At 36.1% G+C, this 27,255-nt stretch overlaps 1 protein-coding gene across 2 annotated transcripts in view; it reads right to left on the minus strand.

Moving 5' to 3' along the window:
- LOC129948809 (roundabout homolog 2) overlaps positions 1 to 27,255 on the minus strand; it is a 396,541-nt gene that overhangs the window by 84,226 nt on the left and 285,060 nt on the right. For both annotated transcript variants that reach the window (XM_056059862.1, XM_056059861.1), the window contains exons 5-11: positions 21,942 to 22,060; positions 14,322 to 14,505; positions 6,892 to 7,030; positions 6,603 to 6,733; positions 6,202 to 6,479; positions 1,810 to 2,011; positions 1,535 to 1,617 (exon numbers count right to left, since the gene is read on the minus strand). In XM_056059862.1, coding sequence (XP_055915837.1) covers positions 1,535 to 1,617; positions 1,810 to 2,011; positions 6,202 to 6,479; positions 6,603 to 6,733; positions 6,892 to 7,030; positions 14,322 to 14,505; positions 21,942 to 22,060 — 1,136 coding nt within the window. The remainder of the gene's footprint in view (positions 1 to 1,534; positions 1,618 to 1,809; positions 2,012 to 6,201; positions 6,480 to 6,602; positions 6,734 to 6,891; positions 7,031 to 14,321; positions 14,506 to 21,941; positions 22,061 to 27,255) is intronic.

The raw sequence follows: 27,255 nt of genomic DNA on the forward strand, positions 1-27,255 counted from the left end.
CACGTCGATCGATCCACTCAGAAGTGATATAGTTTTACGAAGTGTGACTGAAAGTGAAAATGTTGACCGTTTTTGAAGCGAATTTTAAGAATGTCCATGTTTTCTTAGTTGGCCTTTGGTTAGAGTGTTAATAATGGCGTAGTTTTTACTTTCAATTATCAACAGACGATAGTTTCGAATGTTACAGCTACTTAAAAAGCGAACTTATCAAAATGAAACCTCTTACTGGAAAACCAAATAGATCAAAAACTATGAGCTCAAGTGAAGTATTCTCTTCTTCCATCATCTTGATGGATTTTAAATCAATTGAAGGTGCTATTTAAAGTAACTTCCAAAAAAACGAAAATGTAATTATATTAGGTATAAATATATATATATATATTTGTATATTGTCTTTTCAATAATTTGAAGTCTTTTCTTGTTCAAGTGGAAAAGTGTTCCTTTTTAAAGCACGCGAGTGAAAATTTAATCAGAAAAAAGAGAGCTACTTGTCCTTGAATTTTCGAAACAATATCAATAGTACTTCAAAAATTGTATTTCTCATTCGTTGTCGTCAGTAAGTACTTGTACTTTAATTTTGTACAAAAATTTACGTTTATATGCATCCAGGATGGTACCTACGTATACCTTTCTTAAAAAATGTATTTTTCATTATTTCAACAAATAAAATATAACTTTATGTAGGTACCTACATATATATTTATGTGACAGTGGAAAGCAGCAGAAAAATAAAGTAAACCCTCGTAAAGTAAATTTTCACTTTTGAAACAACTCTCATTTTATTTTATTATATTTCAAAAAACAACGAGCAAAACTGACAATGGCACAGAAATATGTGTACACAGTACAGGTACACTTACAAAGACAATAACAAGCCAAATGAAATATCATCATGCTACTATCCTGGGTGCCTTGAAGTGTTTATTAAGCCCTTAACATGGTCATTAAAGTGCCCCCAACCCCCATAGTCGTTCGTATACTATATGCGAGCGAATAAGGATGAAACAATAAATTTTGAATCCCTTGGTTATTGTGAATATTCAAAAAGCACTTCCAACTTTCTCTCTGACGTCTGACTAGACTGATGGCATGCGAATTTTCCATTTTAATTTGTTTTTTTTTGTCTTTCTTTATAAAATGTGGTATTTTTAATAAACGAAACGTTGTTGTTGACTTTTGACCGAAAAAAAAAGAATATCTATACTTCAAAAAAACAAATAAAAACCATTTTTCAAGGATAGGTTTATGAGGTGATTTGGCTTGGCTTGGTTTGGTTTGGTTGAAGTGGCAAAGCACGCAAGGGATTGTTGGTATTTTCCTACTTTGTAATTAATAAAGTAACGAGAGCTTAACACGTACCTAAGCCTTACCTCTGACACCTTCGACATAAAACACGAAACCCAACCTTTTCGCATATCCCGACCTAAGGACGATATACCACTTGATTTTTGCCAAACCAACCTTCGGCCAACTGTCAACACTTTAATAGGATTTTCTCTATGTAATTTCAAAAATTTTAAAAAGAGAAACTCACCGTTAAAGTAGCCGACCACGATGTCTCCCCACTCTCGGACGAAGCGGTACATGTATACAAGCCTGTATCTGTTTGTTGGAGGTCTGGAAATAAACAAACAAAAAAAAACAAAGGTACGAAAATGTAAATCGTTAACACTTGTATGGAGATTTAATTGACATAGTATCAATTACAAAGGACATCGCAAAAGGATGTTCCCCACAGGAGACTTGTACATGCAAAAAAAATATACCAAGAAAAACACCAACGAAAATGTAAAAAGGAAAAAAGCTCACCATCAATCCTTAGCGATCCACCCTGGACAATCATGAAACGATGTCCACTCTGTAATGGTACACCATCTTTGTACCACTTGACTCGTGGCATTGGAGTTCCTGTCGCTCGGCATGGCAACATAGCAACACTACCCTTGGGCAGTGTTTGGTTGGACGGGCCTATTTGAATAATGGGCGGTGGAGTATCATCTACGGACGTCACCTGGGTTGTATGGAAATTTTATTCGTTCATTAGCATAAATGAATTTTCATATATCCCGTGAAAACTCTATGGGATGTCTATATCCACTTTACTATGAGTTCTTCCGAGTAGGTACATAAAATAGACCTATGAGACCGAGCCGAGACAACTCCGTTGACGAAGGATATCCTATTTCCCATTCATAGAGAGACGGCCCGTGCAGTGATCTCTCCATTGAATTGCATTGTACATAGGTAAGGTATCCCGGTCCGGTTAGGTTTCGGCATCAGTGTCGGTCTCGGTCTTGGTCTCAATGTCGAGTCTTGGTGTATAAATGAATTCATTTCCATGTCATTGCAGGCAAAAACACACATTCATCGGAGAAATGAATTTATTTATTCCAAAAAACTACAACTTGTACCTATTTACACTCAGAGAAAATTAAACCTTTATTAAAAATCCTCATTTTATACTTTAGTTAAAAATAATTTTTGTTTAATTCGTGTTTATAAATAAAAATTATAACGCTCAAATACACTATCGATTCGTTTTTTAGTAAAAGTTATCGTCTGACATTTTAAAGGGTTGAGGGTAAGAACTTCACTTGAGCGTAGACATGACGATACGTCTTTAATAGACAGGATGAATAGAAAAGGATGGTTTCCCTAGAAACACCAGATTGAGCAACAAAAGGTTCAGAATGACAATTTCTAAATTTAACCTCAAAGGATATGTTTTCAAGATATGATTTGATTCAAGCTAAGAAAAATGGTGGAAAACCAAGATCTTTAAGTTTAAATAAAATAATGCCATGGCTAAGTTGGTCAAAAGCTTTAGAAAAGTCAGTGTATATGTATACACAGTCAACTTCATAACCTTGTTCTAAAGCGTTTGAACATATGTATATTTGAGAATGTGAGAAAATTTGTAACGGTTGATATTTTTCTCACAAAACCATGTTGCTGTTCGCAAATGAGATTTTACTAAAAAATACTACAGTTTCACAAACAACTTGTTCAAATACTTTAGGAATGCAAGAAAGCTTTGCAATGGGCCTGTAGTTGCTTATATCCGACTTGTTACCTTTCTTGAAAATTGGTGTTAGAAATGACTTCTTCCATATGCTGGGAAATTTGCCTGTTTTTAGAGAAAGTTTGAATAAGAACGTAAGGGGTTCAACTAAAGCATTACTTCACTTTTTTAATACTATCGGGGGAATATTACCGAGACCCGCTGAGCAGTCATCATTCAACGCAGATAAAAGATCAAGGATCGTATTCTGTACCACAACTTCTACAGGATTCAAGGAAATTTCTTGTGAAAGCGTTACAGATATCAATAGTTTTGGAAAGCCATCTGATATTTTCTTAAACTTTACAAGTTTCGAAATTTGTTTAGGATTCTCTTCCAAAGAGGTGCCCATATCATAAATACCATATACAAAATTTGAAAGAGACTTAAATTCGTTAAAAAGTTCAACATAAAACGAGAAGTTGATTGAAGACAGAGTTTTGAGAAAAGTTTTCCATGTCTTAGGCTGAAGGAATCAATAGCTGGTTGTCAAAACCTTATGGTCAAAGCAACACTACGAAATTAATTCCCTCAGATATTATCTCGGTAGACGCTGACTACTGCACTCCTACTTTGAGCCTTAGTAAGGGTTTTAAGGTTATTTTCCCATCCAGAGAAATTGGGAGGATGACATCGTGTCGATAGGTTTCGACACAACCATCTTTACTGACGGCTCAAAGATGGAGTGCGGATTTGGTTCGGGGATATTTTCTGAGTCCCTAAATGTAGCCAAATCCTTTAGGCTTCCTGACTTTGCTAGCGTTTTTCAGGCTGAACTGCTGGCAATAAGGGAAGCATGTAAACAAAACCCAAACCAAAACCGAAATGTAGCTATCTTTACAGCCAGACAGCCAGCTGACAAAGCCATTAACTCGGCCATAACCTCATCTAAATTGGTCCAGCAATGTCGCGATGAGTTTGCGAACCTGAATATTAACCTCGGTGTCACCCTGATCTGGGTTCCGGGCCATAGTGGTATCGTGGGAAATGAACGGGCTGACGAGCTAGCCAGGCAAGGATCGGCCCTTCATAGCTCACAATGGTTAACACTTCTCTTGGTGCTACGAAGGGTAAAATCTTTTCTATCTACCAAACTGAATCAAACCGAAGGTGGAGCAATTTACCTAACTGCATTATATCTAGGAAGATATGGCCCGCACCTATAATAGAACCCGTACACACGATCTTCTATGCAGGCCAAGGCAAGACATAGCCAGGATTATTGCGGTTTGTACCGGACATTGGCCTATATCTATATTCCATGCAGAGAAGTTGGGTATCTCTTACAACACCTTTTGCCGTAGCTGTAGTGACCAAAGAGAAAGCGAAACGATAATCCATTTCCTCAAAAAAAAAATGGGGTGGCGCAACAGTCCGTCGTGAACCAGGGCCTAATGACTTACAACTCTCAGCCATTCCTGTGTGCGAGTACTGTTGTCAGGAATGGAAGGGACCTACAATTTAAGGCCGAATCCGAACGACTAGTTTGAGAAAGCACTTTTTCATGACAAGAATTACTCTTAAAGGATTTGTCAATTCCTCGCAAGAGGCAGTACCCGCGAAAATTAATTTTTTTAAATTAAGGTGGCACAGGCAGGGATTGAACCCAAGACCCCTTGCATGACAGTCCAACGCACTTACCATCATGCTACGGGTACTAGCTTTGGAAAAGCATTTTTTCAAGAACTTGATGAGCTCTCTGAGACAAAGATTAGAGACCTAATCTTTTTTCTCAATGCGACAAAATGGCTCTAATATGATCGCTGTTAAGCTTCTCTATCAATCTATCCCTTTCAATCAAAGGTCAAACGAGTTTTTGGTATCAAAACGGCGCACTACAGCGTTAATTGGATCTCAGGCTAGGTTGCCTTGAGATCGCCATTTCTACCTACCTAATGCCAAGAAATATGTATTTTTTACCGCTATGAGAACACCTCCACCTAAATTCTTTGTATTACCAACATGCGGATCGTTTCTGTAAACTTGAACTCTTGACTGAAAAGTTCTATGTCGGAAAAGCTTGACTTAAGCCAAGTTTCTGTCAAAACGAATATGTCGTGTGGAAATGATTGGGAGTTAAGAAAAATGTAAGCAGTTTCTACGAAGTCCCCCTAGTTTTGGCAGAAGAGCGCAAGCCTGTTAAGTTTTTTGACTTGGTTTTCAAAGAAACACCTTGTTTTTGACTTTGTGTAAATTCTTTGACTAAAGTCTCTGCGAGCCGTGTATTTTTGTTGCAAATAGAATCGAAGAACGTGATATTCGTTTGGTTTACTGATCTTAGTACACCTAATAGATGAGCTGGAAGGTATGCTCTTAGTAGATACTAAGTGGAAAGTTATATCTCCTGCTTTGATAGGGATGGGGTTGTTTATTTCAGTTTCTGTAACTGAGTCGCAATTGGGGGTTCCGGTGTTATCTGTAGGTAGTAGAATTTCTAGCAAGTTTCAAACTTTTCTCTTCTAATAATCACGGGAGGCGGGACTCGTACCTAAGTGTTTCGACAAAACTCTTTAAAATATATTTAAGGAAAAACCGAGCTAGACAATTTTAAGCCTTCTTATGTATTACATTTTAACCACACATTTAAAAATTGGAGCTGGACCAAAATCAAGTCAATTGTATTTTATTATAATTCTTATTTGAAACTTCGATTAAAGATTATGTGGCATATTCATAGTCATTTATTAAACCAAAAGTTTCTGCCATGGCAGTCTTACGCAAAAACCACCATTCCAAGGGTTTTTTTTGGCACATATTTCAAAACTGAGCTAGACGAAAATATAAGTGAATTTTGTGTTAAAACATTTAGCATTCGCTTATTATTTAAAAATAATAATTAATGTTTAATTCGTGTTTATTAATAAGGATTTTATAACATTTTTGACTTTCCAAACATTTAAAAACGGAGCTAGACAGTGACAGAAATCAATCTTATTTCATTAGAATTCGCCTTTGGCGCTGTGATTCAAGATTGTCAATGTTTAAGACGTTTAAGCTTTTTAACATTTATTTGATTTTTAAACTTAATGGATAGAAACATTGATAAGAATTTTCTCTGAGTGTATAAAAAGCACACTTTTACACAAAACCTATGTAAATATATAATATTTTCTATATATAATATATTCTTTAGTTGTTACCTGTAAGAACGCACGAATTGTCGTGGAATCGACAACACTAAATGCCGAGCACACATAATAGCCGGCATCGTCCTTTTGTACGCCATTTATTTGCAATGTACCCTCATTGGAGACATGCAAGTGGCCATAGGAATTGTTTGGGAACATTAGCATGGATGAGCCTTCCTTTGTCCAGAAAACGGATGGCGGTGGATTACCATCGGCGACACACTGAAAACGTGCCACACCATTCAAACCGATTTTCTTGTCCTGTGGTTTTAACACGAACTTTGGTGCAGCTAGAAAAATATACATTTGTAAATTTTCATTTTTTTCTGTTTTTTTTTTTTAAGGTATTATGTTTTTCTTATGGTTTTGAGATTTTTGCCAACGAAAAAAGTTTTGAAAAAAATATCACCTACCATGAACAATGAGTTCGGCTCGTGCACTGATTTGTCCGACGCTATTTTGTGCTTCACAGATGTAAATACCCTCGTCGCCAATTGTTAAATTTGTTATTTCTAGACTAAGGTCCTCCTGCAGGATACGGGCTCTGTTGTTGGTTGGTTTGGCGGATGAGATGGATGTGAATAGGAAGTTAAGTTAGCATCAAAAACGAACAGAACAAAAAAACACGTTTTTAATTTATGGTTTTTGAATGGCATGACGAAATATATGTATATATTTTGTTTTCTTTTAAAAATAGTTTACCTTGCTGTGGGGATGTTGCCGTCATCTTTTTTCCAAAGAATCTTTGGTTGTGGATCACCTCCAACAAGACATTGAAAACGAACTGTTTGTCCAGATAGCATTGTGCTATCCTGGGGTTCTTTTTTGAAGTATGGTTTGACTGAAAAGGAAAATAGAAAAAGATGCTTTTAATGTTTAGTTTTAAATTTTATTTTAATGAATGGACATATTTTTTGTATAAAAATATCTGAAATATAATAACATAAACTCAGGGTATTCCATAAAAGGGTTTCTTTTTGAATTTTAAAACTGAAAGATGTTTTTCGCTCAAAGTATTGTCAAAAACTCGTTATCATATCTCTAAAAACCGAAAATAGTCGGAACCCGGTCTTAATAAATTCATAATACAGGATTTTCAATTTGATTTGAATGAAACAGTATTTTTAAAAAGAAATCAATGGATAACAGGGATTTTCAACAGGCTACAAAAGTAGAGCTACAGGGACAGCAAATTCCACCATATTTCTTGCAGCTCTTTTGACATTTCTCTTCTGTAAGGTTTGCCATTTCATAATTGAAAGATATACGAGCCAACAACGAGTCGAAGTCATTAAAATTTATTACCGATATTCGGAGTCAGTGGCCTCAACGTTAAGAGCGCTATGACCAATTTATGGTCCCCATAATCGTCCTATCAGATCATCAATTGAGCGTCTAGTGGACAAATTTGAATCCACAGGCACAGTACAAAATTTTCCCGTGCCAGTAAGACAAAGAAGTGCCTAAAGTGTCGAGAATATTGCTGTCGCTAAGGCTTCAGTTGCAGACAGCCCAAATGAGTCTCTCACACGTCCTTCTTAAGCGTTGGGCATCTGTGACGTCGTTGTGGCGAATTTTGCGAAAAAATCTTGGCTCACATCCCTACAAGACTAAATTGACGCAAGAACTGAAGCTAGTCGACCACCAGAAGCGTCCTATGTTCATGAATCGGGCTATTCAACAACTTAACAATGATTGTTATCTTCAGCGATGAAGCTCATTTCTGGTTGAATGGCTTCGTCAATAAACATCATTGCATCCCTAAAAAATTACGGTTTGATGTTGTTTATGGGCCGGTGGCGTAATGGGCCGTACTTTTTCCTTGATGGTCAAGACCGGCACGTTACTGTGAATGGAGATCGCTACCGTTCAATGATAACCGAATATTTTTGACTCCAATTAGACGATATAGACTTGGAGGACATGTAGTTCCAAGAGGACAGCGCCACGAGACACGCAGCGAATGTCACAATCAATTTATTGGAAACCAAGCTTGGAGAACGTGTGTGGCTACATCACGTCTATGGTCTTGCCAACAAGCCAGCTAAGATTGATAAACTTCCTACGAATATAGAACGTGAAAACAAATCGATTTATGCTTGAAAACTGTTTGAATATTGGACTCAGCTTCTATACTTCTGGAAGCGTGCCCAAGGTAGCCATGTAAAAGAAATCGAGCTCCATACATAATGGCATCGAACGTACTTTCACAGGAATACAAAATTTCCAAAAACACGATATGCAACGAGGAACATACACTATTAACAATTGAAAACAAATGGCAGTCAAGGCTGCTTCACACCATATTTTTTCTTGAAATCTTCCATGACCATCAGATCGTATAATTGCTGCTCTATGTGCTCGAGTATGTACATTATTAAGGTCTGGAATCGATTGCAGAGGCCTTATGTTTCACGTTACCACAAAAATTCAAACCTGTTAAATCAGAAGATCTGGATGGCCAGCTGGGATTACCTCACACGATCTGGAAGCTTTTGTTACAAATTGATGATCATATCATCGTTAAAGCTAAAAGATTTCGTCGTAAAACCCTTTCTTACCCATTTTTTACCGGATTCTTTTAAGAAATAGCCAGTGCAATCCTACCTCCAATTCAATCGTAATACTTGCTTCTACAGAAATGCAGTACATCCTCGGGGCCAACTTCAGTTGTACTGTAAATTACAAAGATTCGTTGCTAAGCCGTAATACGCGAATGTGGAATGCCTTACTCTGTCAGTCCCAATCACTGTGAATCGATGCATCCTTTCAAATCCTCTCTCCCTTTTATAATGTTCACACTGTGTCTTGGCATAAGAAGGCTAGCAACTATCCCCTGCAATGTGCCCGGCCAAACGAAAACTTTCCAAGTTAGCAGCTTTGCTTATTTACGTAGTTGAGGTGAAAATGGACCTCATCAGGAAATTTTTCGAAGGAGATCCGTGAAACCACAATGTTGCTGGTGAACGACCGGCTTTAATTCTTGTGTTAACTAAAATTTGAAATCCCAAAGCCGTCTTGATTCTTCATACTAACGTGTCCGAAATTCTCAAATGTTTCCACCACTTTATAAAAAGTTCTTTACCATCATTTTTGTGCGATGAATTGTAATAATTTTAATTGCGTTGTTGAATCGTGTATCATACATTTTTAGCAATGGCTTAGATTTTACTTGTCAAATATCAAAGGATGACAGCTTCAAAAATGGCAGCTGCGTAAAAAGCGGACTTTTTAAAGCAAAACCTCTTTTTGGAAAACCCTTTACACAATCTACATAAAATCAATTAATAAACGCTCACTTTAATTTGAAAAGCAATGGGATACATTTATCGTAATTTGTTCTGTAAAATATGAATTTAATTTGCAACTGCCCTTGTACAAGTTTAAAATACAAATTTTATCAATAAAAAACGTTGCTGGCAATAATAAAAACCTTTTCAAATTGCCAATTCATGGTTAACCAATAAATTAGTTTGTTTTTTGCATTGCACCCACATTTTAATAAGGTTGCCTTCGAGAAATAAAAATGTCAACTCACCTCAATTATCGCTCTTGCACCAATTTAATTAAATTTGTTTCAACTTAACCTTATCTCTCTTATATACGTAGGTACCTATATCCTCAACCTAATTTACTCTTAATTTTGTAGCCCAACTTTGCTTCACAAATACTCAACCGCACGATTTTGATAATTTCAACAGCAAAATGCAGCACACCAAGTTTTGTCTTCTTCTTCTATATAAAAGCCGATCTACCGATACCATAATTCCATTCGAATTAATTCCAATTACTATCACCAAAGAATCTCTCTACGCCCGCGCCGCCGCCTTGTGCCTCTCTATATGCTCATAGTTGCTCCTCCGATGTTATGGCTTTAGGTTTTGATAGAAATCCGCAAATAGAAAGTCCTATACCTACATGAAAAGAACGAACGAAATGAATTTCGAAGAATTGTCGCGCGGCATCCTCGACGCTGCCGTAGTCGCTTAATCTGCATAAAATCCCCATAACACCAAAGCCTGTATTAGCAGACTTGTAAAACTCCAGTATCATGTTCCGGATCTCGCCTCATCGTTCTGCTTCATAGGTTGTCTTTGAAAGTTTCCATTCTATATACGTTCCGTTGACGTCTCGTTGTCGTAGGAAGGATAGAGATTGCTCGTAGTAGTCATCATCGTATTCGTCTAGCTAGAGCCACCATCGTCACAGCCTCGAATTGTCAAATATCTTGATAATCGCGAGCATTCTACATTCTCAGCATCATGAGATGGTGGTCTGTGGCAGAAGGCGGCAGATGGCGGATGGCAGGTGGCAGTAGGCGCATCGCATCCTCATGAGTGCGCTTAGGAACTATAATTGAATTGATGTTGCATCTCCTGAGATACTTAAAATGGCAACGATGTGGAAGGAGCATTCATTTTAAGGCACGAAGCACAAATTGAAAGTATCTATCTTGCAGCATTCCAGGAGATGATTTAATTACTTTTCTCACCGAATTCGATTTGTTCGATGTGGCATACAAAACGGCTGATGATTCTGACGATGACGACGACGAGGACAACGATGACGATGACGACGACAACGAAGATGAACGACGAGATGGCATTGGCACTGGAGCTGCTGGTTCTGGCATATGAAGGCGCTGCCCTGGCTATGGGATGTTGTGAGAAATCAAATGTCATGGTGATGGTTTCCTGTGCACCATATGTGCGCGCCTGTTTCCCATCACTCACTGGACAGACTTGACAGATAGATAGGCACAAGAGGAGAAAGATGCAAATTGAAACAAAACAGAAAAACGAACAAAACTAAATAAAACAACAAGAACAACAGAAACTGGAGTATAAACTCCTTCGTCTATTTACACTCGACCTGGTAGAGCACTTTGCATTTTGTTTGGTTTTGAGCGAAAATTGGTAAAAAGTGTGTACACAGCCGGAACCAGTCTCCCACACACAGCGAGACGACGAACAACGACGACGATATTCGATTCAACAACAAGCCCACTAAAAAACAAAACTTTTTCTTAAACAGTCACTGCAAAGGTGAATTACACCATTTTTGAGGTATAGATAAGAAATTTCCTTATCTTCTTTATCAGAATCAATTTGAAAATAATGAGGATAGTATCTTCAAGGTCTAATAACCCCTAAAGTGGGATATTCGTTTGAAATTAAGTCCTTTTGATCTTGTTTTATTAATCGTAAAGTTGACAATTCACAAATTAAAAATTCCTTTTCACTGATGAAAGATGTCTTGAGAAAATACTTTGAAAATCCCATGTGTTAGTGAAGTGGGATATTCGCGAATTGTACCATGTATTAAAAGATCGGAAACGACCATTTGTTAGCAATACAACTACTGTTACATAATTTATTATCGATTATATATATATTTATATAGATTACGTTTTCCTATGTCATTTGTGGGATATTCGAAGAAAATTATAATATTAACATAAGTCATAATATTTTTGTGTCTGTTAAGGTGGCAAAAATTGTTAATAACTGCTTTGTGGGATGTTCTATAAAAGTTTGTTCCCTGGCAAATCACTTTATTCGAAATACCACACAAGTTCGTTGAGCCAGTAAATTTAAAATAAAAAAGGTTGCGGAACAGTCGGTAGAGAACTAGGGAATAGTTAGACCCCTCAACCATTTCTGTGTCATTTCAAGTATGGAGGAGACCTACAGTTTTTATGACAACAATTACTCTTATAGAATTTGTCAATTTCTCGCAAGAGGCAGTACCCGTGAAAAAAGGGTACTGCGAAGGCAAGTATTTAACCCGATACCACTGACATGACAGTCCTACACACTGACCATCACGCCAAGGGTACTACAAGCCAGTGAATTACAAGAAATATATTTTTTTTTTTTTTTGAGATTGAGTATCTCAAGCACTAGAGAAAGGGCTTATAATAAAATGTTTAATTTCTCAAAAGAACTATAGTCAATCAATAAAAGACCCCTGAAATGGTATTTTATGAATATCCCACCAATGAAGCTTGTGTCTTAAAATATTAAAAAAATAATTGCTTATATAAATCAAGCATAGCGAAATGGTTCATGAAAGGCCATATAAAATTTCGATGGTCTAAATCTCTTTGTTCACTTTTTATTTCGAATATCCCATTTATGAATATTTCCATAGCTTAACCCTAAACTAATATCAAACTGTGTATCATTTTATGATTAGAACAAAATAATATGTTAAGATTTAGGTCATTATATACCTAGTTTCGTTACCAATCGTAAGTCTTACGAATATCCCACAAATAAAATTACAAATTTTGTCGATGTTTTTCAAACTTATTACAAAAAGTCCATGGGTGTTCCTTTAAAGTCGACTTATTTGCTTTTTTTGTGAATATTCAATGTGAGAAATTTTACGAATATCACACAAATTGAGTGAAAAATTGGTGTTGTCCTGCAACATTTTGAATCTTTCATCCATACTGTTAATATGCTGTATTTGTGAATATTCTACTGAAGATATTTTACGAATATCCCACAAATTAAGAACAAAATTTGTGTTTTCTTTTAAAATATTAAGTATTTCACCCAAACATTTTTAATAGCTTTTCTATAAAATAGTCATGTGTTTAATATACTGTTTTTGTGAATATCCCACTTGATATATTTTACGAATATCCCGCAAAATAACTGAAAAATTGTAGCTGTCTTTTCAAATAAACAACCTTTTACTTGAACATTTTTCATATCTCACCTTTAAAATTCTCCTGTTGCTGTTTTTTTATTTTTTGAATATCCCATATGGGATATTAAACTCTGTATAAATTTTTTTTGTTGTTTACAATCTATACAGGTAAAATTCACCTACACTTGAATGTCATGCATCCATGGATGTCGAGAATGGCGACATGAAGGATCCCCAATTAAAATTTCATTTTCGAATGCACTTTGCAGTTGTTTTATGCTGTTTGGGGGCTCCTGAATAAGTTTCTGGATCAGTTAGTGCGGGTTTTTCATGTTTGTTTAGATAAATTGCCGTTCTGAGGTGCAGTGTCTCGTTTGTGTAGTTGAATTTTTTTATTTTCATCATCATCTACATACATATATATATATTATTGTTGTGTTTCTATCTTAAGTAAGAGGGAGATAGAGCTAGAAAAAAAAGGAGAAGTAGGCGCCGTTTGATGATTGAAAGCGACACGGGATATTTTTCATTTACGAGATACTTCCCATTTAATTTAAGTTTATTTTTTTTTTCTCTTTTTGGTTCGGTTCGTTAATTAACGTTGATTAGTTCTCAGTTTTGTTTATTATTGATGTCGAATCTAGAATCTATAGAAGGAGTGCTCTTGGCTTTTTGTGTACTTGATTGAGGTGAGATGGACCAATAAACAAGTTCACTTTGAGTAGGTACATATGTTCGTCGTCGTCGTGTATTAAAGTACATAATAGTTTATGTAGAAAGACGAAAAATGTTTATTTAGGTTAGTTTATAGGTTTTTGAATGAAAGATGTAAAACGTTTGATGAACTTCAGTCAATAGACTTGTCGTTAAAAGTGAGATGAATGAATGAAGTTGTTTGAAAACCAGTGAATTCTGAAGACGGTTTATTTGTAAATAGGAATTTTCGATAAGAGAATGTGACCATGACAACTTGTAAGGTTGAGAATTGACGTGTTTGAAAAAAACATGCATTCGTGAAGTGCGGTGAAAGAAGGTATATCAAGAGAATTATGAAGTTTTTTGATTTTAAGTAATTTCGTGGAAATCCAAAACGTGTGAAGTTGAAAGTGTATGTCATCTAAGAAAAAAAAACATTCGTGCAGTGCGGTGAAAGAAGAAAAATCAAGGGATTTGCGAAGTATTTCTCGATACAAGCATCTTCTTGCAAAGTTGCATAGAAGTATACTAGCTTGAAAATATTCTGTTTTGATAAGGAATCCAATTTTTGAAGAATGTACAAATTTAGAGAGGGCTTGATAGAACTTAATACATCTTTTTCTGTTATCCGTTACATGTTACCAAAATTCTAAGAAAAGAACTTTTCAAAACATTAAAAAAAACGACCTTTTTTTCCTTATTCTGAAGAAAGTGACTTATGAAGTGAATGAAATTTTGTTATTCTAAAAACAAAGTATGTAATATAAGAAACTTACCCTGTACAATTAATTTGGCATAGTTTGACTCCTTGGTTCCAACTAGATTCTGAGCTATACACTTATAGTTGCCCTCGTCAATTGGTTCGACATTGCTTATCAATAAATTGCCACCATCGACTATGCGAATACGTGATGTGGTTCCGTAAGACTTGCCCCTCAAGTCATCCAGTGGCACTCCATCCTAGATATATAAAGTTAGTGTGGTTGGTTTTTGTAGTAGGGTTGGGTTGAGTTGGGTTAAGAAGTTGGTATTTTTTTTGGTCCCCCCAACAAAACACAATATCCCGCATCCATTCAGTCCAGATAGATATATATATATATATATATATGTATATGTAGTGTGTTGTTCCCGCAGTTGTTGTCGATTATTATTATGATGATGATGATAAAGATTATGGGGTGAACAAAAGAAGAAAATGTTGGGCGATGTGCGATGATCCAAAGCGGCAAAGCAGGCGTTTTATGTTTCCAATATAATAGGTGTTAAGAGGACGTGCCAATTCAGCCAGACGCCGACAATGATGATGAGTGAAAATAGAAAAAGAAGGAAAAAAAATGATATTTAATAAGAATAATAATAACTTTAATAATTCAAAGTATTTTTTTTTGTGGCCCCTGCCTGTCCTTAAATAAAAATCTATTATGAAGAAGAAAAAAAAAGAAAAGGAAACGAACGTTTTATGGTTTTTGAGGAACCTTTATTGCCAGGTGATTTTTCATGATAAGATGTGGAAGTCTAACGCAGTCTTTATAGTCACTGAAGCAAGGAATTTTATTTTTAAAGGTGCAGAGAGGCTTAATAAAGAAGGTGGGAGAATTGATAAAGTAATCTTTTGAAAGTAGATGCAATTGATTTTATCGGCGTGAAAAATTATAAGATGTTTATAAATGAGAACTAGACATTATGCTGAGTTTAAAAGTTCTTTCTGAATTAAACTGCTAAGTTTGAACTTAGGTCCAAAATGTTGTAGTAGAAAAGGTGATTTAGCTGACGCACGTTTCGTGTTTTGTTTCACTGTCAAATATATTCAGTTTGGTCTACAATTTAACCATGAATCCTATTTTCAAATTATTGAATTTTATTATCAAAGTGCGTGCTCGTTAAGAAAGTTCATCGCGCGCTTCTTCCATTTTATGGTCAGTTTAATCGACACACTGAAGCGGCTATTCGGGCTATTGTGACTAAATTTCGCACCGAATTTACATTGTTGGACATTAAACCACCAACACGCTTACGTAGAGTGCGAACTGAAGAAAATATCGCAGCTGCATCGGCCAGTAATAATAATGGCCATCAATTATCGATTCGTCGTTGTTCGCAACAATTCGGCCTCTGTTGCTCAACAAGTTGGAAACTTTTGCGGAAGGATTTAGGTGTGATACTTTCAAAATACAGCTGATTCAAGAATTGAAGCCGAACGACCTGCTGCAACGTAAAGTTTTTGATGAATTGGAGTTGGCCGAATATCCACTTTTTTACCGAAAAATTGTGTTCAGCGACGAAGCTCATTTTCGTCTCAATGGATACGTAAATAAGCAGAATTGTCGATCTTGGAATGAATATCAGCCAAAAGCATTGCAAGAGCCACCAATGCATCCAGAAAAAGTCACAGTTCGGTGCGGTTTATGGGCTGGTGTCATCATTGGACCGTACTTATAGTATAGTATAGAATAGTAACGCACTTGTGAATGATGAGCGCTACCGTGAAATGCTCAAAATGCAAGAGTTTGACTTGCATGACATTTGGTTTCATGCCACACAGCAAGCGCAACAATGGACTTATTAAGAGGTTAGTTCGGTGAACATTTTATTTCACGTTCGGAACCGGTCAATTGGCCGCCTAGATAGTGCGATTTAACACCTTTAGACTACTTTTTGTGAGGCTATGTTAAAGCTCATGTAGACAAATACGCTTCAATTGACGCATTGAAAGACAACATTGACGCATTTATTCGTGAGATACCGGCCGAAATTTTGGAAAGAGTATGCCAAAATAAGACTAAGCGGATTTACCATTTAAATCGCAGTCAAGGTCAACATTTGCATTAAATAATTAATTTATATGGACCGTACTATCGATTCAAGAAAAGATTTCATGAGTTTTTCTGAATTGTATGTGTATTTCTTTTTAAAGTGAGTTCCTGAAATCCGTTGCTCATATTAAGGGTGTTGGGAAACGAGTTCAGTTGAATCTATTTATTAGGAAAAAGAAATAAAATAAAATATAATTTAATAAAAAAATGGAATGAGTTAAATTGCAATATAGGAAAGACATTCCAATCTAAAATCAGTGATTTGTCGATTAATACAATTTAACAAATCCGAAAAGTCATTCATCGAGGTGGCAGACCAAGAAAAAGAAACAAACAAAACGACACGATTCTGAAGTAATGAAATTAATTAAAAAAGACCCTTTTATATCATCCAGAGAAATAAGAACCCAACTCGACCTGAACGTAAGCGCGAGACGAGATGTTGATGGTGGACTAAAATCTTTCAAAGCTGTTAAAAAGCCTTTTACTTCCACCAAAAACAAGCTAATTTCCTCATGACCATATCAACTGGACCGTTAGAAAATAAAGGAACGTACTCTTTTTGGACGAGTTCAAATTTAATTTGAAGGATTCCGAGGGTTTCCGTCGTGTGCGCAGACCAGCCAAAGAGTCATTAAATTCACGTTACACCAAAGTTACTGTGAAACAGAGGAGTAAACGTAATGGTGTGGGAAAGTATTTCAGTTCATGGACTGGGATCGATTCACCAAAAAGATGATGATATGAATCGTTGTATGTAGGTTAACATTTTTTAAAATATATTGCTCCCACACGCTGATTATCAGTTGCCTCTGTAATTTATATTTCAGTACTACAACGACCCAAAGCAAAAGTCCAATACGGTTAATACCTGGTTTCAAGAGAACCGGATTGACGTTTTACAATGGCCAGCACAGTCCCTAGATCTTAACCCCATAGAAAAATTATGAGAAATTGTAGATCGACGAATTGAAAGGACTTATTGAAAAAATAAAAACGATCTGTTTGATTAAATTAGATTGACATGGGAGAATATCCCAAACAGCATAATAAGCAATTGAATTGACTCCATGTCTCGAAGATTTGCTGAAGTGATTTAAAACAAGGGGTTTGCTACTAAATACTAGCAACATCTTAGTAAGGCTAAACAAAATATATGTATTTTTTAGAAGTTGCTTTTGTTTTGACCAGCCTAATATTGAACTGATTGTTCTATTTTTAATGAACTATTACAAACACAATTTTATTTGATTTTTTTCATTAGAAAATGAAAATACTTAAAAACTAAAATATACAATAATTGAATTCTAAATTTGTTTTTAATTATTTAATAAATGAAGCAATTAAAGTTCCTAAGCTCCCAACGTCCTAAAAACTTCCTAAACAGTATCGAACTTGATTTGGATTGGAATGAAAATATGGTACCTAAAAGGAAGTGCAATTTAAACCAAGCTTCTCGATAACTTTCCCATGTTATTCTCCTATACACACTTTTTGCAGCAAAAAAAGTTGTTTTTTTTTTGAAACAAACAACAAGAATATCGGATAGTTCGCTAAAGTTCAGATCTTCTAACTTTTTAGAGCCTTATCGAAAAAACGGAAACGTATTTAATATACCGAAGAAAAATGCATGCTCCCCCAACTATACGTAGACGACAAAAAACTTAGCTTAGGACCGATGTAATTCACCATTAAAAATAATTAACATGATCCATAGGGTTTTCGAGTAATTTGGGTGATTAAGGATACTTCTTTTTTCAAAGCGAAGTCATTTAATATTTTCATAGATAATTATAAAATTTCGAAATGGAAAATTATAGCTCATTGGAAATGTTCAAAACATGTTCTCAATTTTTGAAGACTAAATTCAAGAATGTGCACAATATTGAATTTTCAAAGCTTTTGTATATAAAGTGACTATACCATGCTTTTATTCTTTGAATGTAAAATATAAAATGCAGACTGAACCAATTTAAATGAAAACATTTATTATGGATTTATGGGCGAAATTTATAACATTTTTTAACATAATCTTTCACAACAATAGCCAAACACATGGCGTCACATTCTAAGCTCTTTGAAAAGTTCTGATTTTGTCTTTGCTAAACTAAACTGCAGTCATGTTATTCAAACACAATTTAAACTCATTTTAAAACGATACAAATTAAAACAGAACATTATATTAAAGCTGTTTTTTGATATTTTGCCTATGTTGGAATGATATCATTTAACAGAAAACGAGAGCTCTAGTTAACCCGAATAGTCCCCTTTGAAATACATAGATGAAAACGATTCGTGTGATTCGATTAAAAAAAAACTTCTAAGTTTATTATTGACCTTCTAAATAATGAAGATCGAAATTCGATCGTTTTGGTGTGCTTCCTAGTCTTAACAGCTCTAAGATTCTTCTCTATGTTTATTCACTAAAATGACATAGGCAATGTGATGTTTGCTACTTGAACGCATCTTTACCACAATAAGTTAATATTCTGTTACAACAGACGTCTTACATGATATTTCTAGACTATCAGTTTAAGAAGTGTTATTTCAAGGATTTTAAGGACTTTGGCTTTCCTCCTAACACATTTTATATTTTTACTTTATACAAGCCGTTTTTTATTAGTCTAAGTAAAATTGTACTAGAATCGTAATAGAATATACCTTAAACCTTAAACCTGTTCGTAACCTAGCAGAACTGCTAAATTCTTTATGAATAGCAGCTGTGTCTAACATAGATGTTAAATTTAGACATTAGTTCAAATAGACTCGGTTAAAAATATAACACACCAAAGAAACATTGTTTTTAAAACGTTTTTAAAGTTGATCCATGTCCGTCAAGTTGGCATTTTCAGTAGTTTCATTATCAAATTATCAGTTAAACATTTTCAAAAACCAAGTGCAAACAATTTTTTCTTTCACGACAATAAATCTAATTATTAGTTTCCTAAAATTTTAAAGTAGACATTATTCCTATAATTAATTATAAATACATTTTAAATATATTGGAGAATTGGTTCTTATAACAATTTGGTGAGGACGCTCTAAGAAACCCTTCTAAAAAATATCGCTTGAATTTCAAGTGATTATCTAGGGATCCAAACTTTGTATGACATTTTTACATTTATGTATCGACAACCACCTATGCACTCTCCACTTTTGTAAACGAAAAGTCTAAAATTCGGAAACAGAGAAACGTTTCAGACACAAGGTTCCAGACAGCAGCCAACATTTCAAAAATATTTAAAAAGCATATCAGAAACTTTTCGGAAATGTTTCTTTGTTTGTTAATGTTTCTCAAATATTTATAAAATGTTTACAAAAATATTTCTTTGGTGTAAAAACACTATAAGATGCTTAATTCACTACGTGGAGAAAATGTTCAGCTGAGAGTTTAGCGAAAAAGTTTCCAGTAATCAGAAATTATAACTTTGTTAAATTTTTCAGTTGAGCTTATGCAATATTAAAGGCTTCAATTTTTCACTTTAGTTCAAACAATATTAAAGGCTTCAATTTTTCAGTAAAGTTTAAGCGATATTAAAGGTTTTAGTGTATCTTTATTTCCTACATGTAAAATCTGTATGTTTAAGATCTATTTTTACCTTTGAAAATATTTATGAAAAACTTAGTGAAAAGAAGTTTGTTTTTTTTCTGTTAACCTCTACGGCTTATTTTTAATTTTTATATTCCAAAGCCTGTGTTATTTAATGTTTTTGTTCAAGGGTACTGTCATTTGCGAGTAATCGACAAATTCTCAAAGAGTAATTGTTGTCATGAAAAGTGCTTTCTCAAATGAGCCGTTCGAAATCGGCTTTAAACTTCAGGTCCCCTTCATTACTGTTATGACTTTTACACAAGAATGGTTTAGTTGTAAGTCACTAGGGACTGGTTCTCTAAAGACTGTTGCGACACCTTACTTATTTATTTTTTAATACAAAGCATTTAAGTAAAGAATCAAATTTTCTACAAAGAGTTCTATAACTTCAAAAATCATATTCATCTCAGCTTTTGAATAATTACAAAACCATTGAAAACTTTTCAGCAAGGCTAACTTTTCCCGAAACAAATGATTGTTTTTAGATGAGCCTGGGAACCAAAAAGTAGGGACATTAATTCATATTTACCAAAAACCAAATATAAGATTGTGACAAATTCCTCATTTACATCGGTATACCAAAAAGTCTGACCTTATTCCACAGCACCAACACCACCAACCTTAACTGCTTGTGTGGTCTTTTGTATGAGGAATAATTCCCCACATTTAAATGTGTCTTCTTCTATTCAAAAGCTAAAGCCCTTCTCTTAATAAATAGTTTTAACAAAACGAAAAGACAATTTGCCTTCTTCAAAAGCTATATAAACCCTGACACTACCGCACTCAACCTAAAACCCTACCTATAGGTCATAATGGCGGTGATGCTGGTGATGAAGATGATGATGATATCATTCAAACAATAAAACAGGTAAGTATATAAAAGAAAACACCCACTATAAACCACATCTCAGCCCAAATAACAATTTTCACTATGAAAAAAGAACCACACACCATTATAAGCGTAATTGTTGGAAATTACCATTTCAAAACATCATTTTCAAATCTCATCTAAAAACAAACTCTGCGCTATATGCAAAGAGAGCAAACATAACACAAAACTGTACTCAAACTCAACTCAAGAAAACAAAACAATTTACACAGAACCAAATAAACAATACATTTTTGAAGTAAACAAAAACTCAAAGTCAAACAAACCGTAAGAACAACACGGTTAAGGCCCCATAAAAGCTTCTTTACCGCTACCACCATATTTTACAAAAACGAAAAACGAAAAATTCAAAACAAAAACTCTGAGAAAACCCCCCTACACTATGCACAACAAAACACACATCAACCGTCCTAGATTGAAACCAAAACCAAAGAAGTATTATATAGTAACCAAACCGAACCGAACTAAACTGAACAAGTCTCCAACTGGCAACATAAATAATTCATGAAGAAACCCAACAAGCCAGAGAGCTCACACATAAAGTGGAATGCACTTAAGTCATAGTAAGTCTCAAAAGGTATCCATCAGCAGATACTATACACAGGCAGTCAGCCTTCTTAGCCTTCTCAGCCCTCATCAGGGTAAGCCAGCCGACTCGTAAAGAGAAGCTAGAAGACCGCCTCTGCGAGTATATACCAACTTCGAAGTTGTAAGATAAACACCAACCACCCGCCCGCAAATATTTTCTTTAATACACGTGGATAAGAATGAAGCTTTAGGATTTGAGGCCAAGATCCCCATGTTTATATTCTTTGTGACTTTTGTCCTAAAGGTTGCCACTGTGAGAGTGGGTAGCTCTGATGTTAGAAAGGAACAGGTACAACGGCCACAACATCAAGTGGCATTCAGGGAATGTGTCTGCTATACATGGAAAGTAGATTTGTTTGTTTGCTGTATTCCCTATTCCCTTTGTGACGCATCCTTGACTCAGAACTCAGGACTTGAGAGATTTATAAATTAATGTGGAAGGGCATAAAATATCCTACCTACGAGTACCAGCCAGCAGCACCAGCCAGTGGCGGCGGGACTACCGACGACTTACCTTCATCCAGATGAGTGAGGGCTCTGGAAGTCCTTTTGGTGGTCCACATTCCAAGAGGGCCGTCTCACCTTTAGCAACCCGCGTATCCTTTGGCTGCACTCGAAAGTCATCACGCAAAACTGGAAATAAAAAAAAAGAGAAAGGCAAACGTTTAGTAAAAACATAAAGGACGAAAAAATGTGTTGTTTTAATATTAAATTAAATTTAAATTCTGTTGAGCGACTTTCTTCCTTTTTGAAAAGCCGTTTCCACGACGACGACAATGTTGCTGCGTGTGTATGTGACTATAAAACCCTTATTATAATCTCGGGTTCTGTACGTTATAAGTGAACTTACCATTTCTGGCACGCGCGCGAAACGTTCGTCTGGTCTTTCAGTTTGCTTCTTTTTTTTGCAAAGCGTTTAAGCTATAGTGACAGAACAAACACAGGTTTCGCATTCCTATTGCGGAAATGTCCACTGCGCCGCATATATACAGCGAACTTGGAGCTCGATTTGGAACTTGGGAAAGGAAAAGAAAAGAATCGTGCCTCAAGAACATCCGCAAATCGATGTGTGCCTGGCCTGTGCTGTGCGTGGACTAAACAAAAGATTCATATTTTTTTCATTTTAGTTTCTCCAGAGACCACTTAGTGAATAAGAATATTATTTTTTTCCAAGGATCAGAGTCGGAGTTTGTCCAGAGGTACACAGCCAACAGAGACATAAGGAAATTATGTTAATATTTGGATCATTAGGATGGAGAAAATATAGCTTAGTGTATAATTTATTTTATTACTTGCATTTCCTTTGTGTGGCACAAAAACATACACTTTCGTTCATAAATGGATTTTCCTAATTGAAAAACTTTGTATGCAAGTTGGTTGTGGTTTTGGTTTAAGGAATTCATAAAATTGCGGGAACAACATCATTTCACGTGCAAGTCCATATAAACTAAAGGTTTCTGGACTTTTTGATTTTAATCAGGTAAATTAAAATACGGGTTTTATGATCTTATATAAGTTTGCACAGCTTTTGATTGGCAATAAAAATGTCTTGTTTCATTAAACCGGGTTTAAAGTAATGGGTGAGTGCGTGAGTTGAATATCATAAGAAGTAGATTAAATACAATCTATGTACATAGGTACCACTAAGAATTGAAGGAGAGTGTAAACAACAAATTTCATGTTCTTTGTGGATTTGATGGCGATCTAAGATCACTGATTTAGAAAACTATATAAACGTGCAGTGAATCTCGAAATCATTTGGGTAAACAAAAACCAAATTGAAAGGTTATGAACTCTTCCACCTTGGACTGGCTTTAATATTCGAAACATAATAAGTGCTGGATTAACTGTTTACGTATTCAAAGTATTATCCTCATCATTTGTGATATTTAACGACATAATTTATTTCTAGAACATATAAATTGAGATTGAGCAGAAATGTTAACAAAAATATACTGATAACGCTGAAAGCATACCATTGATACCATTTAACATTTTAAAATGGTTTTATTTTCAAATAAGCTATAATATTTACGTTCCACCTTCCGAAAATATCAGCACCAAAGAGAAGTGCTAGTCACACCCCTACTAAGTACAATTACAAGTCAAGTGTAAGGCATGCGCTGCATTTCTTGTTGAGTAGTGAAGTCTATCTAACACCTCTTGCATTCTAATTGCCTTGCAAAACAGAACATTTGAAAAACCTTTTTGTTCCGCATTTGACAACCACCATGATGCTCCCAATGGGGGCCTACCTTTCAGACAAACTAAATCAGGCTGAACAGTGTCAATGAGACACCAGAAACGGACGCGACCCAGGGGCTCATGTATCTAGTGGTCCGACTACTATTGATTCAGTTCGAGCTTCGCCACCATGAAGGTTACCCTCAGATAGGCCGATACCTGAAAATCATTTTGACGCCCTACACGACCTATTAGTTAAAGTATGAAAGCAGTTTTCCTACCGAGTTACAAGTACCCTCTCTCGAAGTTCTTTGCCGCCAACACAATGTATCGAAAACCAGTGGCAACTTTGCCAAGATGCAGTCAGAGAAGCCGCCTCTGATGTGCTGGGTTTCAAGAAACCACCAAGAAGGAACCCCTGGTTTGATGGGGTATGTCGGCAGGCAACAGGCACGCAAAGCGGCGGTGCAGTAAAAGACGAGAACTGCTCATGAGCTCTATGAGCAGAAAAGGCGAGAGGAGCACCGACTTCGCAGAAGGAAAATGAGAGAGCATGAGAAGCTTGCGGTCGAAAATGTTGAGAGGTTTAAAAGCAGGAAACTTTCGAACTTCAGTTTTATGAACAGGTTAAACGAAATTCACAAGTACATAAACCTAGAACCGAAGGCTGCATAGACGAAAGTGGAACCGCAGTCAAGGTGGTTCCACTATGATGTTTCGTCGTCGGTATAACGGCGACGACTAACTGAATTCCGCTGTCAGGCAGGATGATCCATTCAACATAGACGACGAAAGCCAACAATTCCGTCCTCCCCACTTAGACGAAGTAATGATTACCATATGTAAGCTGAAGTTTAATAAAGCCGCTAGAGCAGATGGCTTGAATGCCGAACTCTTTAAAGCGGCTGGAGATGGTGAGAAGCATTCACCAACTTATCTGTACGATATGGTCGGAAGAAAGCATGCCCGATGAATGGAACCTCAGTATTGTTTGCCCGATCCTGAAAAAAGGAGACCCTTTAAACTGCACCAACTATGGAGGAATCAGTTTACTTAACATCGCCTATAAAATCTTCTATGCCGTAATATGTGAACGTCTAAAGCCCATCGTCAACAAACTGATAGGTTCTTATTAGTGTGGTTTTAGACCAGGAAAGTCCCCAATCGATAAAATATTCACATTACGGCAGATCCTGGAAAAAACCCAAGAACATCAAATCGACACCCACCATCTTTTCATCGATTTCAAGACCGCATATGACAGCATCTATTGGGACGAGCTGTATAGAGCCATGTCTAGTTTTGGTATCCCTGCCAAACTCGTCCGTTTGTGCAACTTGACCATGAAGAATTCACGCTGTTCCATAAAGGTTGGAAAAAAAAGGTTTTAGACAAGGTGATGCGCTGTCATCTGATTTTTTTCACATCATACTTCAAGGAATAGTGCAGAGCTCACACTTCACCACTAGAGGCACTATCTTCCAAAATCGGAAGAACTCAGCGTGATGTCAATGGGGCTTTTGTGATAATTGAGGCAGAGGTGGCAAAAATGGGTTTACCGGTTAATAAGGGAACAAAGTACATGCTGTCGTCAAGAAAGGACATACAACACCGGCGTCTTTGTCAAAACGTCACCATCAACAGACGTTACTTTGAGGTAGTCAAGGACTTCGTTTACCTAGGCTCCGCTGTAAACGCAGAAAATATCACTAACGCTGAGATCAAACGAAGAACAACTCTTGCTAACCGCTGTTTCTTTGGACTAAGGAAGCAATTGAGTAGTAAAGTCCTCTCTCGGAGTACCAAAGTGTCGCTATATAAGACCCTTGTGCAGAAGCATTGACTATGATAAAAGCGGATGACACACCTTGGGTCGTTTTGAGAAGTTCTTTATTTTGTCTACGGTCCCGTATGCATCGAAGGGGAGTGATGGAGAAGATGGAACGACGAGCTGTACGGGCTGTACAGTGACGTAGACTTAGCCCAACGACTAGGATGGTTGGGTAACTTAGAGCGCATGGAAACCAATGCCCCGGACTGGAAAGTCTTCGAATCCACACCCACAGGACAGCGCAGTAGAGGAAGACCGCGAATCAGTTGGCGTGCACAACACATCTACCTAGGGACCAAGCTAAGTGGAGAAGTTTCTTGGGTGAGGCCCTAGTTCACACAGGACTGTAGCGCCACCTTGAGTAAGTAAGTAAGTAAGACTAATTTAGATAAGGCCGTGCTGGCTGTAAATTGCCCAAAAAACCCCGAATGGTTTTCATCTTCGCGTGGTATAGTTTGCACAGACGATAACAAGACTTCTGCTACCGAGATTGTGAGATTCAAATTACGATTATTCACTCGCCTTTGCGTGATGACTAATGCGTACGCCTTTTATGCAAAAGGTCTTGGTTTCAATCCCTTTGTTTGACACCTAAAGTTTTATTTTAAAGTTTGAATTGACAAATCCTCCAAGACTATTTCTTGTTATAAAAAAAAGCCTTGATATTACTCGCACCTAGGAATGGTTGTTAGTGGTTACAAGGTCCTGATTCTTTATGAGCTGTTGCGACACCTTATTTATATAATTTTCTCACCATTGACTTAGAAAGCCCATTATTTCACACACTAGCTTAAGAAAGATTCTAAACAAACAAATCTCGGATTTTTCGGTTCCAAGGTTCAACTGACTCAGTAATTGAAAAAGCATTAGTATCCGCTTCGATATCGTATCGCAGTTTGGCCTTAGAGTAGCTTCGATTTGGAGAGGCGTTTAGGTGACAAATAAACTTTTCTTTAGATGCACTTTGGCTTTTACGACATTTCATTTCATAAGCCATTGTACACTAAATTCTTATATCTCGTTATCATAGTTTTGGCAATTTAATTTTCCACTTCGGAATTCCGATTTAATACCTTTGGCACCTTGGAAATCGAGAATGACCAATACTATACCAACACTACAATCTGAGAACGATGCACTTACTTTAGTTTAATATCATCAAAGCTTTAGGTACGCTTTATCACGAAACCGTCAAAAAGAGGTCTTAAAATTGGATTGACAGAATTCACGAAACCAGACGAGAAAGTCACTGGAAAGACGTTTTTTTCAATATTTAATAGGCACGTTTTCAACATTTAAAAGGCACGTTTTCAAAGAAAGCCTCAATACATGGGAAAATAATGTTGCTCACATTTCAAAAGAAAGTCCCATTCGGCCTTCCTTTCATATCAAATATTATTCCTTCAGTCTCTTGCTACACCCCAAACTACAGTTAAACTTTTCCAATTATTAATGTTCCTAATGTTTGACATTTCAAACTATCTGAAAATACAAACCTAATATCAAAATAAACATTATAAATATACAAAACTTAAGAACACAAACAATATTAAAAGAGGATAACATTTTCGTCCCAACTAATTTTGTCAAAATATACATTTTGTTTAAATCTTGTGAAAACTCGATTCCACCCATAAGACCCTGTCTATACATCATCCTAGTCCACTAGTCATTCATTATCCTATCCGCAAACACAACCAACTCAGAGCCTCTTAGTATTATAATCAAGCAAAGTAAACATAAAAGAGGCATGTTTCCCGAAACTACATTCACACAAAAACATATCTTAAGGACATTCGAAAAACCATGTCAA

The sequence above is a fragment of the Eupeodes corollae genome, chromosome 3 (assembly GCF_945859685.1).
Source record: "Eupeodes corollae chromosome 3, idEupCoro1.1, whole genome shotgun sequence".
NCBI lineage: Eukaryota > Metazoa > Arthropoda > Insecta > Diptera > Syrphidae > Eupeodes > Eupeodes corollae.